This window comes from Sciurus carolinensis, chromosome 3 (genome assembly GCF_902686445.1).
Source record: "Sciurus carolinensis chromosome 3, mSciCar1.2, whole genome shotgun sequence".
Taxonomy (NCBI): Eukaryota; Metazoa; Chordata; class Mammalia; order Rodentia; family Sciuridae; genus Sciurus; species Sciurus carolinensis.
Genome location: NC_062215.1, coordinates 51480229 through 51499791, shown reverse-complemented (window position 1 = coordinate 51499791; position 19563 = coordinate 51480229). Strand labels below are relative to the sequence as shown.

Sequence of the window (19563 nt, the reverse complement as noted above, 5' to 3'; positions counted from 1 at the left end):
CTTTGCGGGGTCTCGAGCCTTTGGGCACAACACAGTCATGTGCCACTACACCGAGCAAGGTCAGTTTTTTGTAAGGAGTGAGCATCATATAAAATGCTTCACTTGATGGGTGCTCAAAAAATATTTCCTATCATTATTGCTACCTAACTAGCATATAGTTCTATACTAGTGTATAGAAATTTAAAATTTGTGCCTCCCTCTCTGTTAGAAATTAAATAAATTCTCTCATTCCAAGAAAGTCCAGAGGTAAGCGGGAGGGAGACTGAATCCTGGATGCAGAAAAATCTTCTCATTCCGTCTCCTGCTTTCAAAATATCTGCCTGTCATATTTGCACAAGACCAGCAGAGTCGAGGACTCGGAACTGAATGTATTTTTACAAATGCCAATTCAAAGAAGGATTTGTGAAAGAAACCATTGTGGGAGTCGGGCTTGATGGTGCATGCCTGTAATCCCAGCTGAGGCTGAAGCAAGGATCACAAGTATGAGACCCTGTCTCAAAATAAAAGATAATGATTCTTAAAAAGGGCTGGGGCTGGGGGTGTAGCTCAGTGGCAGAGCACTTGCCTAGCGTGTGAGGCACTGGGTTTGATCCTCAGCACCACATAAAAATAAATAAAGATATTGTGTCCATCTAAAACTAAAAAAAAGGGGGGCTGGGGTGTACTTCAGTGTAGTAATACTCCCTGGGTTCAATCCCAGTACAAGAAAAAAAGAGAAGAAAAGAAAAGCAAATTACCGGGAGGGGCTGGGGAAATAGTTCAATTGGTAGAGTGCTTATCTTGCATGCACTAAGGCCCTGAGTTCAATCCCCAGCACCACCAAAAAAAAAAGGGGGGACTACAGTGGCAGGGCGGCGATCACACCTGCCCCTGACTGGAGGAAGTGGGCGGGGCAGGGCTTGTTCACTTCCGCGTGCTAGAGCCGGGAGTTTTCACCGCGTCGCACACAGATGACGCAGCCAACGCGCCAAGATTCATGTGGCTTTGGCTCAGCGTGGACAACTTTCACGTGAGTATATGTACCGCACGCTGGCTCTAAGTCCACTCAGTGGTGCAGCTCTTTGTCACCCATCACAAGTCCAATCCTGGCCGCTTCAGCATTCCCGCCAGACCGAGCTGAGTGAAGCTGGGGCTCGCGTGCCTGCTGTACTGGGGGGACATCGTTCATCTGCTGTCCGCAGACCATCGACTTGGGTGCCTGACCACGCAAAGACTCGGGACCTATTCTTTAGTTCAGCAGAAAATCTGTCAGCTACCTGTTTTGTGTCAGGCACTATGCTAAGCGTTAGGAATACTGCATTGGGAAAGAAGAAAATCTTAATAAAATGATTTCAGGAAAATTGCCCTGAAGGTCTAGAGGGACTGAGAAGTGATGGGAACCAAAACTTTATTCACTCAGGCAACACGTTTTCATTTGTTTGCTTTTTAAACCTCCTGTTAAAAGTAAGCCCCAGGAATTGTTCAAGCTTTGGTAATTAAATGAAGATGAAGCAGCTACAGCGCTTGCAGACAGAGTTTATTTTAGGGGGGAATAGAGTGAAAGTAAATAAAAATGTCAGATCGTGGTGAGTACTATGTAAGAAGTTAAACCAGAGCCATCTGAAAGTGGCTACTTAAGATTGGCTAGTCCAGTAAGGCCTTTCCAAGCAGGCGAATTTTCCCTGAAGTTTAAATAACTAAATAACAAGCCATGCATTTATCAGAGTGGGAAAAAAAAAAGAAAAAAAAAAAAAGCCTTTTAGTACAGAGCTTGGTAAGTTAGAGGAATACAGTAGAAGCTAATGAGATTCATGTGGAGTGGGTGAGATAGGGTTGAAGAGGTAGATAGTGGCCAGACCAGGTAAGCCAGGGCACTTGTCTGTGTGATGAAAAGCCATGATCTTTATGCTGACATGTTGCAAATGGGTTGTGGATGTGCAGAGGTGGAATCAGGCACGGTTCACAAAGCCAGTGCATTGGTCTAGGTGAGTGAGAGGAGTGGTTTGGACTAGAGTGAGGTCCAGATGAGATTTGAGAGATATTTGGAAATATATTTTTTGATGGATTGGATATAGAGAGACTGAAGGAAAAACTTCCTAGGCAAGTTTTCTGTCACTGAAGTACATCCCTAGGTCAGCTCTGGTCTTTTAGGCTTGAGCAACTAATTCGGTGGTGGTAGTGTTTACTGAGAGGAGAAGACTAGGAGAACAGCAACTCTAGAGAATAAATCAAAATTCCTGATTTGTCTATAACAGGTATTTGCTGTGTTTATGAGACATCAGTGTGGAGATGTCACAAGCTTTTGAATGTACTTATCTGGAATTTTAGGAAGAATCAGTGTTGGGTAAAGTTATAGATTTCATGGCAAATATTAACTTGAACCATATAAAATTACAGTTTTTGGCCAAAATTTGTTGAATGCTGTGACAATTTCATTTGTTCATTCTACCAGGTAATATTTAAAATTATAGGACTGAGTTGGGTGTTGTGGTACACGCCTGTAATCTCAGCAGTTTGGGAGACTGAGACAGGAGGATTGCAGTTCAAAGCTAACCTGAGTAATGGTGAGGTGCTAAGCAACTCAGTGAGACCCTGTCTCTAAATAAAATATGAATAGGGTCAGGGATGTGGCTCAGTGGTCAAGTGCCCCTGAGTTCAATCCCCAGTCGCCCCCCCCCAAAAAAAAATCATAGGACTGGATGAGGTCACTTAAGAAGAGCATGTAGAGAGAAGAGAAATAAGAATAGAGCCCTGCACATCCAACATTTAGAGGCTGAGCAGAAGCCAGCACAAGTAACCCAAAAGGAGCAACCAGAAGGTAGGAAAGATACCAGGAAAGTGTGTCAGTGAAGCCAGAGAGGATGGTGTTTTAAGAAATATGGAATAAGTAAGTCAAATGTCTAGTAAGATAAGAACAGTTAAGTGACCTCTAGATCAGCAATATCACAATTCTTGGTCCTGGGCAGAGTAGTCAAATAATTCATTTGTTTGTTTTTCTCTTTTTGTGGTGCTGAGGATCAAGTCCGGGGCCTCAGCATGCTAAAGGTGAATTCAGTTTTGATTTTTGAGTTGTCCACATTGTGTTGTCTCACTTCTTGGGAAGAGGCAGCTCACATCTGTGAGCTCCATGTGTGTGATCATGGTTGAATGAATGATGCAGATTAGAAGCCTACCTTTTCTGGGTTACCTTTTCTCTGAATGTCCCTGTTATTTTTCCTTAACCTATCACTAATGTCTCACCGTCCTTGAAACTTGAAATCAGTAAGTTATCATGGTTTTTCTTTTGTTGTTGTTTAATTTTTTTTTTTTTTTTTTTTTAAAGAACCTAATTCTTCTCCAGAAAGCACACCTGCAGAGATGGCCCCAGTCCTTCACTTCTATGTCCGTCCCTCTGGCCATGAGTGGGCAGCATCTGGACACATTCTACAGAAAGTACAAAGGCAGCTACCAGAGCTGCAGGGTATCGAGACAGAACTCTGCTACAATGTGGACTGGACAGGTTGGGCCTAGGTATTGAATGCTTGAAGGAAGTGCCCCAGTGCTATGTGCAGTATCTCAAGGTATCCTTGCTCTGTCTCCCTGCAGCTGAGGCCCTTCCAAGTACTGAGGAGATGAAGAAGCTGAAGTGGCTGTTTGGCTGCCCATTGTTGCTGGATGATGTTGCTCACAACTCCTGGCTCCTTCCAGGTTCCAATGACCTGCTGCTGGAAGTTGGGCCCAGGTATGTGTTTGAACCTGGGGTAACTTGTTTCACAATCCAGGACACATTCTTTCTTTTGAACTTACTGCCCATCCTTTCCACTTCCTTTCTACTTCCTCTTGTGATCCTCAGGAGATTTGTTTTGCTTTCACTCCATCTTACTCCCTTCCTAAGAAACTGCATTTATGTTCTTCGTGTGGGTAGATGCTGTTATAGATTGAGCAAGCTCCCAGACATATTCTGAAAGTAAAATAATTTGTATTCTGAGAAGTTAAAATTACAGCAGTTTTTGACTTTTTTTTTTTTTTTTTTTCCCCTGGTGCTGGGTTTTGAAGCCAGGGCTTTGTGCATTTTAAGGAAGCATTCTATTAGTGAGCTACAGCCCCAGCCTCTAAATTGCAACAAGTTTATTGTTAGAAAGATAGTTATAGTTTGATTTGAGTGACTTTTTTTTTTTTTTTTTTTGTGGTACTGGGGATTGAACTCAGGGCCTTGTGCTTGCGAGGCAAGCACTCTACCAGCTGAGCTATCTCCCCAGCCCTTGAGTGACTTTTTATTTTATTTTATTTTTTTTTGGGTGCTGGGGATCGAACCCAGGGCCTTATGTTTACAAGGCAAGCACTCTACCGACTGAGCTATATCCCCAGCCCCTTGAGTGACTTTTGAAAGCAGGTTTCTTGGTGCCCAGACTGAGGTTGGAAGCCATTAGTGAGGGGTAGTGATGGGAGATTGACTGAACAGGGTGGATAGGATCCGCCTTTCCAGCAAGGTCCTAACCATCTGGTCCTCTCCTCAGGCTGAACTTCTCCACCCCAACATCCACCAACATCGTTTCTGTATGCCAGGTCTCAGGGCTAGGAGCTGTGAAACGTGTGGAGATTACCCGGCGCTACCGGCTTTCGGTGAGGTAGTGGGAAATCAGCGTGAAGAATGAGGAGGAGGTAGACTGGAAGTAAGAGATTAGATCCTTAGATCTAGGGAAATAATGGGAGAAGCAAGAGGAAGAGCTCCTGGTAGGCCTGTCCTTTTTCATTGTATGGATTGGTCACTGCCTAAAAGTTCCTATTCAAGGGATGAGTGGGGTAGAAATTCAGCCTGTGCTCTCTGTACTAATTTATGCATCACAGCATGAACTTATGCCTGGAAGGGGAGTCTTCTTTTTTCTTTTTGTTATCTGAACACAGGTGCTGTATAAACCTGGGGATATAGCTTAGTTGTACAGGACTTGCTTAGCCTATGGGTTTAATCCCGAGCATTGAAAAAAAAATAATTGGTACTGTAGGGTAGCAGTGGACTAGTACTGTATGACCTGGAAGGCCAAGGGTAGACTCTAACCTCCATTTTTCAGTTCACTCTCCATCCCTTGCCTTCTGTGTGTGTCTCATCCCTAGTTTGCCCATCACCCTTCAGCTGAGATGGAGACCATGGCTCTGGCTGCCCTACATGACCGGATGACAGAGCAGCACTTTCCCCATCCCATCCAGAGCTTCTCCCCTGAGAGTATCCCAGTTTCCCTGAATGGTTCCATCAACATATTAGCTGAGGGTCGACTTGCCCTGGAGAAGGCCAACCAGGAGCTAGGTGAGTCCTTGGAAAAGGAGGGGGAAGATCCAGGATATTAGAAGGCTAGTAGGTGATGTTGAGACCTGGAATAAGGTGACCTGAGCCATACAGTTAGCTCTTCTGGGGTTTGTCTTGTAGGTCTGGCTCTAGACTCCTGGGACTTGGATTTCTATACCAAGCGCTTCCAGGAACTACAACGGAATCCCAGCACTGTGGAGGTTTTTGACTTGGCTCAGTCCAATAGGTGAGAATGAATGGGGTTATTTTGATATGTGAGCCCATAGAGGTTGAAAGGGAAAACCATGGGGACTTGGCTTCATAGTTCTTCCTTGGTGTGGGCCTTTCTGAGTCTTTTAGGGCCTGGGCTCCCCTCTCCATCAAGGAGTCTGTCTTCAGATCTTGGTTTTATCTACAGTTTGGCTTTGGATAATTCACAGTGACAAAATGCTTGAGGATTGACTTTTTGGAATGCATTTTGACCTATTATTTAAGTGTGAATTGGCCATAACTGCTATTGAATGCTGTTGAGAGGACATGGTACTGAGGAATGACATGCTTCTATTCTGTCTTCCTTTCTCCATGTAATTCCCTCAGTGAGCATAGCCGACACTGGTTCTTCAAGGGCCAACTCTATGTGGATGGGAAGAAGTTGACACATTCCCTGTTTGAATCTATCATGAGCACCCAGATATCCTCAAACCCCAACAATGTCCTCAAGTTCTGTGACAACAGCAGGTTGCGTATGCCTTGGGTCTGGGGAAAGGGAGGACCTGGTCCCTGGTTGGGTTGGCACAGATCTTGGGAAGGAAGTGGGTCCAGCATGGACATGTCCACAGTGCAATCCAGGGGAAAGAAGTCAGATTCCTACGACCTGAGGACCCTTCACAGCCAAGCTGCTTCCGGCAACGGCAGGGGCTAAGACATGTTGTCTTCACAGCAGAGACACACAACTTTCCCACAGGTGAGCTGTGTCCCTGAGAGGGATGGAGATCAGAGAATAGGGTAGGGCAAAGGTCCCAGGTTTCTGGGCTGAGCTGGGAAAAACAATTAGGGAAACTTGTTGTCTTTATTTCCATGGGGGTGGTTGGGGATGAGGTTTGTCTCTGTTGCACTTATACCTCCCCAACTCTCTCTGCAGGAGTATCCCCCTTCAGTGGTGCAACCACAGGCACAGGGGGCAGGATCCGGGACATCCAGTGCACAGGCCGTGGGGCCCATGTGGTGGCTGGCACCGCTGGCTATTGCTTTGGAAACCTGCACATCCCAGGTCTGGTCTTCTTCCTTTCTACTTACCTTACTTGCAAATTTTTTGTCCTTGCAGGCACCAAATGCTTATATTTTGTAGGTCAGAGGGTCATCTGGGTGCCTTTTTTGGGGGAGGGAGGACTTCAGAATAGCTGGCTTTTCATTGATCATGATCATGAGGTGTATAGGCCAGAGGAGATGGTGGTTGCCAGCCTAGGTTTGCAAGAACCATAATTTTCCTTTTTTAATTTTTTTTTTTTTTTTTTTTTTGGTATTGGGGATTGAATTACCCAGGGTGCTTAACCACTGAGTCAGATCTCTAGTCCTTTTTACTTTTTATTTTGAGACAAGGTCTTGCTAAGTTGCTTAGGGCCACTCTAACTTGCTGAGGCTGGCTTTGAATTTGCAATCCTTCTCTGTTGGGATTACAGGCATATGCCACTAACCATGATGGTTTTCTTTAGAAATTATTATTGTCTCAGCCAGAAAACATGATACTGGGTTGTCTTTTTTTTTTGGGTACCAGGGATGGAACCTAGGGGCACTTAACTACTGGGCACATCTGGGTTGACTTTTTTTTTTTAATTGTCAATGGACCTTTATTTTATTTATTTATTTTTATGTGGTGCTAAGGATTGAACCCAGTGCCTTACACGTGTTAGGCAAGCGTTCTACCACTGAGCTACAATCCCAGCCCTGGGATTGTAATCACCACTTGTCCTCAAAATCCAGTTTCTCAAAAAAGCTTAAGAAGTTAGATCTTAGAGCTGGGGATATAGCACAGTGGTAAAGAGCTGGGGATGTAGCACAGTGGTAAAGTTCAGTCCCCAGCACTGCAAGAGAAAAAGAAGTCTGATCCTGAGAAGAGGGAAGTCTGATGTGGGAGGTGGAAAATAAGACCAACACTAAACTACAGGCTCTACACTGTGCTAAAGTGGAACATTCCAACCATGCAGGTGGTCCTTACTGGTTTAGACTTCTCCAAGGATGCTGGATCTTCTGCCTTCATCTTTGTTTTTGTTGTTCTTTGGTACTGGGGATCAAAGCCAAAGGCATGCTCTACCTCTGAGCTACACATTTGTCCTTTTTATTATTTTATTTTATTTTTGAGAATGGATCTCACTCAGTTTCCAAGGCTGGCCCTGAACTTACAAACCTTTTGCCCAAGGCCTCCTAAGTTGCGGGGATTACAGGAATGTACCATCATGCCCAGCTCCATCTTATGTCTTTATGGTTCATTCAACTTTCTTCTTCCCTCCCAGGTTATAATCTGCCCTGGGAGGATCCAAGCTTCCAGTACCCTGGGAATTTTGCCAAGCCTCTGGAGGTTGCCATTGAAGCCAGTAATGGGGCATCTGACTATGGCAACAAGTTTGGGGAACCAGTGTTGGCTGGTAAGGCTGGGGGTGTGGAGGGATAATGAACATTTAGTCCCACAAAGGGCTTGTGGGTGTGTGTGTGACCCAGGGACTATGGTATTGGGCAAGGGCTAGAGACTGGGTGACTGGCCCCTAACCCCTTCTTTCTGGTGTCTACACTCCAGGCTTTGCCCGCTCTTTGGGACTCCAGCTCCCAAATGGTCAGCGGCGTGAGTGGATCAAACCCATTATGTTTAGTGGGGGCATTGGGTCCATGGAAGCTGAGCATGTGGGCAAGGAGACTCCAGAACCAGGTAAGAACTTGCTTCCTTTCTCTGTATTCAGTCAGCACAGGAAAGCTGCAGGGAGGTAATTGAGAGGACATTTCAGTGGTTAGTTTTTAATCCCCTGATTCATATCTCTTTTCTCTAGTATAAGGTTTCAAGGCAGAAGGCTTTATACTGGCAGGCAGTCTCAGCCTTTGTTGTCTTTGTCTCCTCCCTACTTTATTTGTGCAGAGCAGAGCCCCTTCTCACCCCTACCCCTGTGCTTCTGGATCACACTCTGCTAAGTTGAGGCAGCTAATGTTTGTTCAGTACTTGCTATATGCCAGGCACTTTTATCTGCTGGTTCAGTTTAGTTGAGCAAACATTTTTGAGTACTCGTGTGCTGAGCACTGTGCTAAGAACTGTGGTGGAGTCAAGATAAAAATCCAGGTCCCATTTACTGACTAGGTGATCCAGTCACATGACTCAAAACTCAAAAGGCAAGAAATGTTATGCGGTGAAAACTCTCCTTCCCCTAACTTCCAGATCCCAGGTTTCCTCTGTATAGATAGTCAATTCTGTTCAATTTCTTTTGTATCCTACCGGAGGGCTTTGCTGCCTATGGAAATAGATCCATATGTATATTTGCTTCTTTTTCCTTTTCTTTTCTTTTCTTCCTCTAATACTGAGAATTATACCCAGGGGTACTCTACTACTGAGTTACATCCCCAACCCTTATTTTTTATTTTTATTTATTTATTTACTTTTTAGTACCAGGGATTGAATGCAGGGCCACTTAACCACTGCACTACATCTCCAATTTTCTTTTCTTTCTTTCTTTCTTTTTTTTTTTTTAAGATCCCAGGGTCTCGCTAAGTCGCTTGGGGTCTTATTTAATTGCTGAGGTTGGTTTTGAACTTGCGATCTGCCTGCCTCAGCCTCCAGGCTGGTGGGATTACAGGCATGCACCACTGTGCCCAGCTTGCAATGTTTAATTCTTATACATAGGCAATTTTGTACCCATCTGAGTGAATTTATAGAATAAATTCCTTGAAGTGGGCTGGGATAGTGACTTATGCCTGTAATCCCAATGGCTGGGGAGGCTGAGGCAGGAGGATTGCGAGTTCAAAGCCAGTCTCAGCAACTTAGGCCTTAAGCAACTTTTTTTTTTTTTTTTTTTTTGCTGTGCTGGGGATCAAATCCAGGGTCTTGTGCTTATAAGGCAAGCACTCTACCAGCTGAGCTATCTCCCCAGCCTGGCCCTAAGCAACTTAGCGAGACCCTGTCTCTAATAAAATATAAAAAGGGCTGGGGATGTGGCTCAGTGGTTAAGTGCCCCTGGGTTCAATCCCTTGTACAAAAAAAAAAAAAAAAAAAAAAAATTCCTCAAAGTATATTTCCCAAAGAACAGAAGCATTTATATGTATGTATTTATTTTTGCGATACTGGGGGTCAGTCCCATTACCTTGCCCATGCTGGGCTAGTGCTCTACCACTCAGCTACATGTATTTATAATTTTGATTGATGTGGCTATGTTGCCCTCTGTAGATGTTGTACCAATTCAGTCTCCCATCAGCCCAGTGCAGTATTAAGGTTCTGATCCACTCACATCAACTTTCTTTGTCCTTATACTGCCTTGCTTTGGAGGTTGCTTGTGATGGCTTTCCCTTTGTTTTGGTTCTACTCTTCTTCCTTGCAGGCATGGATGTTGTAAAGGTTGGGGGTCCTGTCTACAGGATTGGAGTTGGAGGTGGAGCTGCTTCATCTGTGCAGGTGGATGTGAATAGTTAAAGATGTAGACTCCTCGATGTTGCTGGGTCTTAATGTGTGGGTGGGGTGGGGGATCCCAGTCTCCCTAAACTGAGCTATGCTTTATGTTCCTTCAGGTGCAGGGAGATAATGCCAGTGACCTGGATTTTGGGGCTGTGCAACGGGGAGACCCAGAAATGGAACAGAAGATGAACCGTGTTATCCGGGCTTGTGTGGAGGCCCCCATGGAGAACCCTATCTGCAGCCTCCATGATCAGGGTGCTGGTGGCAATGGTGAGGGAAGCAATTGGGACAAAGTGCTGGGCCTACCTAACTCCTGCCAGATTTGGTTTAGGGAAAGGCATTGAGGATCTGCAACCAACCACCCAGCTTTTAAGTCCTCACTCACTATGTTCTAGACAAGTTTAGGGTTGGAGTGGGTGGAACTGTTGACCTGTGACAGTTGGTAATGAAGCTATAGCAGCAACTCCTGCAGGGACACACAGTTAGGTGCTCATTTGGAGGCTGGGGACTCCCCCTTGTTTGCCTGGAGCTGACCATGACCAGATCACCACTTCTCCCTGCAATCCTTTCACCAGGCAATGTCCTGAAGGAACTGAGTGACCCAGCAGGGGCCATCATTTACACTAGCCGTTTCCAGGTTGGTCTCATCCCCTGAAGAATGCCAGTCCCCGCTCTACCAGCCACAGCTATCCTCCCCGTATTGTCCCCCAATTCCTAGCAACAATATGAGGTAAGGGAGTGCCTAGTGATTCTTCCCTTTCCTTCCTGCCATGTCTGTAGCTGGGTGACCCAACCCTGAATGCCTTGGAAATCTGGGGCGCTGAGTACCAGGAGTCAAATGCACTTCTGTTGAGGCCCCCGCACCGGGACTTCCTGAGTCATGTCAGTGCCCGGGAACGCTGCCCGGCTTGCTTTGTGGGTACCATTACTGGAGACAAGAGGGTGAGTTGACCCCAAGAGTCAAAAACACACTATGGGTATGCTCAAGCTACCTGGCTGCATGGGTTAGAATGAAAACTTTTAAGGGAGGGAGAAGGGAGGAGGATGGGAGATGGTGGCAAATAAGGTATGGGGAACAGATATAGGAGGCAGGGGGAAGGTAGAAACTACAGAGGAAGCCAGACAAGGGGTGGAAGGAGCATTTGTGCCCTAATCTCTAAGAGCATTCCTTGCTGGTGTTCATAGTCTCAGTCCCTCTGGGTGGTGCCCCTGTGGTCCATAGATCGTGCTGGTGGATGATCGTGAGTGTCCCGTGGGGAGACATGGCCAGGGGGATGCACCGCCAGCACCTCCCCCAACTCCTGTGGACCTGGAGCTTGACTGGGTATTGGGCAAGATGCCTCAGAAGGTATGTGAGGTGGGGTTGTGTTTCTCTTGAGGCCCTCCCCTCAGGCCCCTTATCACCCTGCTTGTGCCCAGCCTTCTGTGGGTACTCACATTCCCCTGTTGCCATTTCTGTTGTAGGAGTTCTTCCTCCAGAGGGATTCCCCTGTGCTGCAGCCCCTGGCCTTGCCCCAAGGACTGAGCGTGCGCCAGGCTCTGGAGCGAGTTCTGAGACTGCCTTCTGTGGCCAGCAAGCGCTACCTCACCAACAAGGTCCTCCCTGCACCCCTGCTTCACCCCTTCAGCCCTCTGCTTCCTTTCTTCCCCTCAGGTCTACCACAACCTTCCTTAAAGCCTGGGGGGAAAGAGCAGGGACACCCTCACCCTTACCCCATGACCTGGTCTTCCTGCTTCCCGCCCTCTGCGTGGAGTTCTTATCTGCATGTTGGAGGGAAGCCAGGTTTCCCACTGTTGTGTATCCTTCAGGGAAAAGTGGAGAACCTGAGCGCTCTCTTCTTGGCCCTCTTGCCAATTATATTTGTTACCACAGGTGGATCGCTCTGTGGGTGGCCTGGTGGCCCAACAGCAGTGTGTTGGACCTTTGCATACTCCTCTGGCTGATGTAGCTGTTGTAGCCCTGAGTCACCAGGAACTCATAGGGGCTGCCACAGCTCTGGGAGAGCAGCCAGTCAAGAGCCTGCTGGACCCCAAGGTGGCTGCCCGGCTGGCTGTGACTGAAGCCCTCACCAACCTGGTGTTTGCTCTGGTCACTGATCTCCGTGTGAGTTCCCTGGCAGCTTCTCCCCTAGAATTCCAGGCCTTTGGGACATTTCCACATTCACCGCTTGCCCTTCATTTCATGCTCACAAACTCCAAGTCCCTCTGCATCCCAGTCTCTGCATGTCTCATCCACTCTAATGCTGTATCTCTTCTCCCAGGATGTGAAGTGCAGTGGGAACTGGATGTGGGCAGCCAAGCTCCCAGGGGAGGGTGCAGCTCTGGCTGATGCCTGTGAGGCTATGGTGTCAGTGATGGCAGCACTGGGTGTGGCTGTGGATGGTGGCAAGGATTCCCTCAGCATGGCTGCCCGGGTTGGCACTGAGACTGTGCGGGCTCCTGGTGAGGCTGGGGCCCTCAGTAGACGGGGATGGAGAAGGGCATTGGACTGGGCTGGAATCTTACTCTTTTTTGGTCTTCCTTGGTCTGTAGGGTCTCTGGTCATCTCAGCCTATGCTGTTTGTCCAGATATCACAGCCACTGTGACTCCAGACCTCAAGCATCCTGGAGGGAGAGGTATGTGCAGTGTGTTCTGACCTTGGTTCTTGGTTTGGGGTCTACTTCATGTTTAATGTGCTCATCTCAGCACTGGATTATGGTTCCACTTTGTGGAACTGGTAATCTGAGGCATCTTGCTGCATACTGGGAATGGCAGTGCTATGAGCATTTTAGGGAGGGCTACTCCTGAGCTCTCCATCTTTCCCATTTTCCCCATCTCCTCAGGCCAACTGCTCTATGTGCCTCTGAGCCCTGGGTGGCATCGGCTAGGGGGCACAGCTCTGGCCCAGTGTTTTTCACAGCTTGGGGAGCAGCCTCCCAACCTGGACCTGCCTGAGAACCTGGTTTGTGCCTTCAGGATCACCCAGGGGCTGCTAAAAGGTGAGGCCCTGGGAGAGGTGGTGTACATGATGGCAGGTGCTCACCAGCTAAATAAGTGGGGCATAGTGATCTGGGTCCTTTTCTTTTCCCAGTGTGTTACCTTCTAATACAAAGTCTTATGGACTTTCCAGAAGTAGTTAAGTGGAACCATCAGGCTGGGCCCCAAGGTCACTGAACTTTTTTGCTTTCCTCCAGACCGCCTACTGTGCTCAGGCCATGATGTCAGTGATGGAGGCCTTGTCACCTGTCTGCTTGAGATGGCCTTTGCTGGGAATTGTGGGATAGAGGTGGATGTGCCTGCACCTGGGGTCAATGGTAAGAAACTAGGTTTAGAGTCAGGTCTGGCTGCCTTCTTCAACCTGCAGACCTCATCTCCTGATAAAGAATGGAGTGTTGGACTGGGGTTGTGGCTCAGTGGTAGAGTACTTGCCTAGCACGTGTGAGGACTGAGTTCGATCCTCACATATAAATAAATAAAGGTCCATCAACAATTAAAAAAATATATTTAAAAAAAAACCCCTACCCTTTTTCCTTGAATCTTTCCCAACTGTCTCTTCTGAGGTGTGTCCTGAAAGCTGAACTGAATGCCATCCACTATGTTCTTTACTGTACGAGTCAAAGATCCCCCACGGTCCCTGATGCAATTTCCTTTTTCCACTGTCCAAGTCCTCACCCCACCCCTGATTACTGCCTCTAAGTCTGGCAGCACCCTAAACACCCTGACTTGCCTCCACTGCTCTCCCAGCATTGCCGGTGCTCTTTGCTGAAGAGCCAGGCCTGGTGCTGGAGGTGCGGAAGCCAGACTTGGCTGAAGTGTTGCAGCGTTACAGGAGTGCTGGCCTCCACTGCCTGGAGCTGGGCCACACTGGCGAAGCCGGTCCCCATGCCATGGTGAGGAAGCCAGGGAGAGTGGGGCTTAGTGGGCAGTCTGAGTAAGGAAGCTGTAGGCATCTCTGCCATCCATGGAGTGGCCATCCTTTCTCTCAACCCTTGATTGACTTGCTCTCTTCAGATCCAGGTGTCAGTCAATGGGACTGTGGTTGTAGAGGAGCCGGTTGGGCAGCTGCGAGCCCTCTGGGAGGAAACAAGTTTCCAGCTGGACCGTCTGCAGGCAGAGCCACACTGTGTGGCAGAAGAGGAACAGGGCCTAAGGGAGAGGATGGGGCCCAGCTATTTCCTGCCCCCCACCTTCCCCAAGGCTTCTGTGCCTCATGAGCCTGGTGAGGGAGTATGCACAATGTCTTTGACTTCTAGGCACATTGGGCCTGGGGGTGGATCCCAAGACCTGGTTGCCTGGCTTTGCCCTGAAAAGGTGTCTGGGAAGTTTGGGTGGGGAAGTAACTGTCTAGACCAGAGACGCTTCTTCCAGGCGGTCCTACCCCCCGAGTCGCCATCTTACGAGAAGAGGGTAGTAATGGAGACCGGGAGATGGCTGATGCCTTCCACTTGGCTGGGTTTGAGGTGAGCAGGTTAGCCAACAGAGCTTGGGGCTTTGATATAGCCTCAGGCTGTGTACCCTGACTTTTTCCCTCTCTGTCCTGCTAGGTGTGGGATGTGACCATGCAGGACCTCTGTTCTGGGGCCATTGGGCTAGACACATTCCGTGGTGTGGCCTTTGTGGGCGGTTTCAGCTATGCAGATGTCCTGGGCTCTGCCAAAGGTAGGCGTGCAGACTTCTGCATGCTCCCTCTGCCACATTCCTGAAACCTCTCACTTCCACAAAGCTACGGGAAAATGAGCACATGAGTTCATTTGTCCTGAGGTAACTTCAGGTGATGTGGGTGGGGTCTTGCTAACCTGGATGGCCTATGTCCTATCTAAAGGGGCAGCTGCTACTCAGCTCAAGCAGCTGTTGGAAAGATGGCTCAACAGGACTAGATCCTTCATTGTTTCAAGAGATGCCAAAAATTCAGATTTTTGTGTAAAATCTTACTTTTTAATATTGGGCAACTAAGTAAAAACTGTGTGTGTGTGTGTGTGTGTGTGTGTGTGTGTGTGTGTTTCAATTGTAGATGGACACAACACCTTTAATTTATTTATTTATCTTTTTATATGGTGCTGAGGATCAAACCCAGGGCCTCACATGTATTAGGCAAGTGCTCTACCACTGAGCCACAACCCCAACCCAAGTAAAAACTTTTTAAAATGTTCTGTTGGCCAAGCAAAAAGAAAGTCACTGGCCATCTGTGTCCCAGGAGTTGGTAACATATGATTTAAGCAGATAAGCCCATTTCTTCCCTCTTCTGCCCCAGGCTCTGCAAAGGGGGTGCCTGCTGGAATGGAAGAGCAGCTGTTTCCCTTCATTCTTGGTATCTCTTTTTCTGAGGCCTTCCACATCTCACCGTGACTTTCATGTTCCCTTCTAGGATGGGCAGCTGCTGTGACCTTTCATTCACAGGCCGGGGCTGAACTGAGGCGCTTCAGGAAGCGGCCAGACACCTTCAGCCTGGGCGTGTGCAATGGCTGTCAGTTGTTGGCTCTGCTGGGCTGGGTGGGTGGCAACCCTGATGAAGAAGTCAGGGAGGTGGGTCATGACTCCTGGCCAACCCAGCCTGGCCTCATGCTACGTCACAACCTGTCTGGGCGTTTCGAGTCTCGCTGGGCCAGTGTGCGTGTAGGGCCTGGGCCAGCCCTGATGCTACGAGGGATGGAAGGTGCTGTGTTGCCAGTATGGAGCGCCCATGGGGAAGGTCAGGCCCAGGAAGGCAAGGGGAGGCTTGAGGACTGGGAATGGATAAAGGGCCTGAAGGAATTTGACTTTCATTTCCCTTCTTCCCTTCCAGGTTACATGGCATTTTCTTCTCCAGAACTCCAAGCCCAGATTGAGGCCAGGGGCCTGGCTCCCCTGCACTGGGCAGATGATGAGGGGAACCCCACAGAGCAGTACCCCCTGAATCCCAATGGTTCTCCAAGGGGTGTGGCTGGTGTCTGCTCCCATGATGGCCGCCACCTGGCTCTTATGCCTCATCCTGAGCGGGCTGTGAGGCCATGGCAGTGGGCATGGCGACCCCCTCCATTTGACACTCTCACCACCTCCCCGTGGCTTCAGCTCTTCGTCAATGCCCGAAACTGGACCCAGGAAGCAGGCTGCTGAGCCAACTGGACAGCCTCACTTAGCCCTAACAACTCATCCCCCTGTGTTTGCTGCTCTCTGTCACCTTCAGGAGCACCCTGCCTGACTTCCAAAAGTATCTCAGACAGATAAGGACCAAAATGCAAAGAAAATCTCAGCTGATTTACTCATCTGCCTGCTGGAGACTGTCTGTAGAGCTGTCCTTAGTTCTCTCTTTTAATGTGATTTGCCCTTCCTCATGCTCAGGAAGCAGCCTGTGACTTGGGGCAAAGAGCTGACAAGGGAAAATTAGGGTGCAGGGGGATGGGTTCTGTTGCCTTCCCACCCCTGCACTTCCTCAGCAATCACCATGTTGTGCCTCATTTCATTCCTGGGCTCTGAGGGAGGTTTTATGTCTCCCTTTCTCATTGGGGTGTCAGATCTGGGAACAGCATGAAAATCAGCCCTGTCCATCCTCACTGTTAACAGCAGAAACTTCCTGGATTCCTTTTCAAGTGAGCTGTGCTAGATGAGAGAATTGTTGCTTGCAGAAGTTTTCTCTGACGGGATTTCTGGCTGTGTCTCAGGGATGGCTTGGTGCCAGCCTCAAAACCAGTCCTCTTGATGTTTCTCCTACCTTAGCTCCCTTTCTGATAGTAGTTGTCACCATCATGCCTAGAACAGAGCCCTTAGTTTTTTCAAGTACTACCTCTTTGTTCATTTCATTAATGTTTGTTGATTATCTCTTGTGCCAAGCAGCAGTCTGTGATCTAACAGAACTTGAAATAAGCGAAGTGTAGTGGTACACCTGTGATTTCAGTGAGTCAGGAGGCTGAGGCAGGAAGATCACAAACTTGAGACCAGTCTGGACACCTTTGCAAGATCCTGTCTCAGAATATTAAAAAATAATAAAGGGCTGGGGATGTGGTTCAGTGGTAGAGCACCCCTGCGTTCCCCATTATTGCTGCAAATGATGATAATACTTGGATATAGCACCACCAGTCTGAACAGGTGCTGGGCATTTTGTATGTATCTGAATTAATTCTTAAAAAAATTCAGCCAGGTATTTGATAACCCCTCTCCTTTCTTAGCAAAGAAAGGATTATGGTTAACTAAATTGCAAAGAGTTGGTACATAACTTGGAAGCGATGGCCAGGGGGCCATATTCACTCTCCATCTGCTTCCTACCATCCTCCAGTCTTTTGCTGGCAGCTGTTTTCCATTGTCCCTTGTTCCCTTTGCTGATATGTGTAGAGGTCACTTCCTTATGACATTTCTGCTGTACATCATTTGGCCTCCTAAAAAGTTGGGCATCTTGATTAAAGGAGTTTCCTTGAAAGTGGAGACTGGAGTTGAATTAGATTCCTGAGGGCATCAGTGGAGGGAGAGGAGGAAGGCTGGGCACAAGTATTAATGATAGGGGATAGTACCTTAAGAGATTGATGATGAGACAATGTAAATGGTAAGTGTGGGGATGTAACTCAGTGGAAGAGCACTGCCATGAGGCCCTGGTTTTGATCCTGACACCCCCTCACCCATGCACACACTAAAAAAAAAAAAAAAAAAGTAGGGGGTTGTGCGAATGGAGAAATAACATCTTTTAATTGTTTTGCAAAGTGACCTGCCCTGAGCTGTATGACTCTCCTAAGGATCATTTTTGACATTTGAAGGTTTCCTTCTGGTTCTGGGAAGGAATATATATTTAACCTTGTAACACTGAGTGTGCAGTTTGAGGGCTAATACCAAGGATTAGAGTCAGGTGAGGCGAGAGTTGGACAACCTGTGTGGTAGCCTGCTGATTGGTTCTAATGGGTAAACTTGTGTTTTTAGAGGTGGAGACATTTTTGGTTTGGATCACCCTGGCCAAGCAAGACCTACGTGCCTCATACTGTCAAGACCAAGATCATTTAGCTTCTCTTTCCTGCTTTTATCCAATAGGCATACAAACTTGTCCTTGCTGGCACTCACCCAACTCTTGTGTCCCTCCCGCAACCCAGAGGTCCTCTAGCAAACCACTGTGGGTAGCTCTTTTGTGCTTCTTATGCCTTCATGGGAAACCACTGTTGAAGCCCCTCCAACTAGTGGCTTTTATTCTCAAACCACATGCCTCACCTTCCCCAGGCAGGGAGCTGAAGTTAGATTTCTCTGTATACTACTTCCAGATTTTTCTTCACCCACTTCTACTTGATTCTCCTGCCATTCTGCTGTAATCACCATCACCCTGTTTTTTGTTCTGCCCCCATCATTCCCTGTGGGAGAGGCTGCCAGTTGATCCCTAATATCTGTTTTTCCCCTTCTAGAAATAAAATCTCCAGAATTGTAGCTGAGGATGTGGCTGCTGTGACTAAATTCTGCTTAAAGAAAGAGATGATGTATATGTACAATTTCCAAGTGTTCTTAAAAGGAGATATGTTCTCTTGCTTCCTGCTCTGGAATGCAGGCCTGATGGTGGTTAGAAGTCCAGCAGCCATATTGGACCATGAGATAGCTTTGAGAATTGTTGCCATGAAAAGCAGAGTAACAGGATAGGAGACTTGTCTCTTGACACTGAAGTGGGCCATTCAGGCCTTGGACAGACTACATGTAATGAGTGTAGGAAATGAACTTTTCCCTTGCTTAAGTCCTATTAATTTTGATGCTTTCTATCTCTTACAGACAAACAATCCTACACAAACATTCCTACCACCCACCACTTTTTTTTTGTTGTTGTTGAGATGGAACTCATGGCCTTAAACATGCTAGACAATGCTCTACCACTGAGTTACATCCCCAACCCTAACTCCCTTTTTCTTCATGTGTATTAGTCCCTAACTCCTATTCTTGCTCTCTACCCTTAATGAACTTCAAGTGTTCTAGAGTATGGCAATGACCAATGCCCTGAACTTTATAGTGACTGCTATTCTGCTTTACCAACCATCACATCTTGGATTTTGTCATCATGCAGATCTCTTCCACCTCCAGGCTCATTTTATTCAAGCACCTTGCATTTGACCATTAACCTCTGTTCTTTCTCTTTGCTGCTTTGAAGTCATCAGGATCTCAAATCCAATAACTACTTCCCCCCAGTCCATTCCTTCTTCCCTTTTCATCCAACTTCCCTTTTCAGTGCTCTTTAACTTGATCCAATATCTTGTCGTCATACCCATCTGGCAACATAACCTGTCAGCTCTCTGAAAGCCAGAAAATAGCAAATGGTCTGATAAGTTCATCTTTACCTGCCTTTGGGGAAAATAGAATAAGAAATAGAGATAAAGGATACTAAGTGAACTTTTACAGTAGTGTGCTGTGAGTGGAGGGATCTGATGCCCTCAGCTCTCTACACCTGAGATCTAAAAATAAAAACTTGACAAAAATGCCCAAATCGCATAAGCAAGTCCTTTCCTTAAGGTATCGGCTGAGTCAGCAACTGAAGTCAAATCACTTGTTAGCCCTTCTCAGCCTGTTTCTGCTGTCTTTCACCATTGCAATCTTGCATTGACCTGTCTCCACAATACAGGGTGAACTATTTTTGCTCCCCACTGTATCTTTTTTTTTTTTTTTTTTTTTTTTTGTTTGCGGTGCTAGGGATGGAACCAGGGCCTTGTACTTGTAAGGCAAGCACTGTACCAACTGAGCTATATCCTCAGCCCCTCCACTGTATCCTAACAC

The 19563-nt window shown here is 47.3% G+C and overlaps 1 protein-coding gene across 5 annotated transcripts; it reads left to right on the top strand.

Annotated features, from left to right (window-relative positions):
* Positions 1-960: 960 nt before the first annotated feature.
* On the top strand, positions 961-19422 carry Pfas (phosphoribosylformylglycinamidine synthase). Of its 5 annotated transcripts, none has more exons than XM_047546756.1 (28): positions 961-1009; positions 3320-3478; positions 3565-3700; positions 4476-4581; positions 5071-5260; positions 5381-5486; positions 5837-5977; positions 6079-6203; positions 6381-6509; positions 7750-7881; positions 8031-8159; positions 9811-9884; positions 9998-10154; positions 10460-10521; positions 10665-10826; positions 11107-11232; positions 11349-11480; positions 11758-11988; positions 12146-12326; positions 12417-12500; positions 12708-12863; positions 13059-13178; positions 13609-13754; positions 13876-14083; positions 14233-14324; positions 14409-14523; positions 15230-15553; positions 15647-19422. In XM_047546756.1, the coding sequence occupies exons 2-28, from the start codon at positions 3337-3339 to the stop codon at positions 15955-15957; spliced, it is 4017 nt and encodes a 1338-aa protein (XP_047402712.1). In that variant the 5' UTR covers positions 961-1009; positions 3320-3336; the 3' UTR covers positions 15958-19422. The 5 variants fall into 5 exon arrangements, with proteins under 5 accessions (XP_047402712.1, XP_047402709.1, XP_047402713.1 ...); XM_047546753.1 differs by having other exon boundaries at positions 3302-3478; XM_047546757.1 differs by lacking the exon at positions 961-1009 and adding an exon at positions 2802-3024.
* Positions 19423-19563: the final 141 nt, after the last annotated feature.

Bases quoted from the DNA above. Each gene is read 5' to 3' on its own strand.
- Pfas (XM_047546756.1), top strand. From the start codon at position 3,337: ATGGCCCCAGTCCTTCACTTCTATGTCCGTCCCTCTGGCCATGAGTGG. The intron at 5,487-5,836 runs GTGAGAATGAAT...TAATTCCCTCAG, and splicing joins GACTTGGCTCAGTCCAATAG to TGAGCATAGCCGACACTGGT. The intron at 14,524-15,229 runs GTAGGCGTGCAG...GTTCCCTTCTAG, and splicing joins TGTCCTGGGCTCTGCCAAAG to GATGGGCAGCTGCTGTGACC.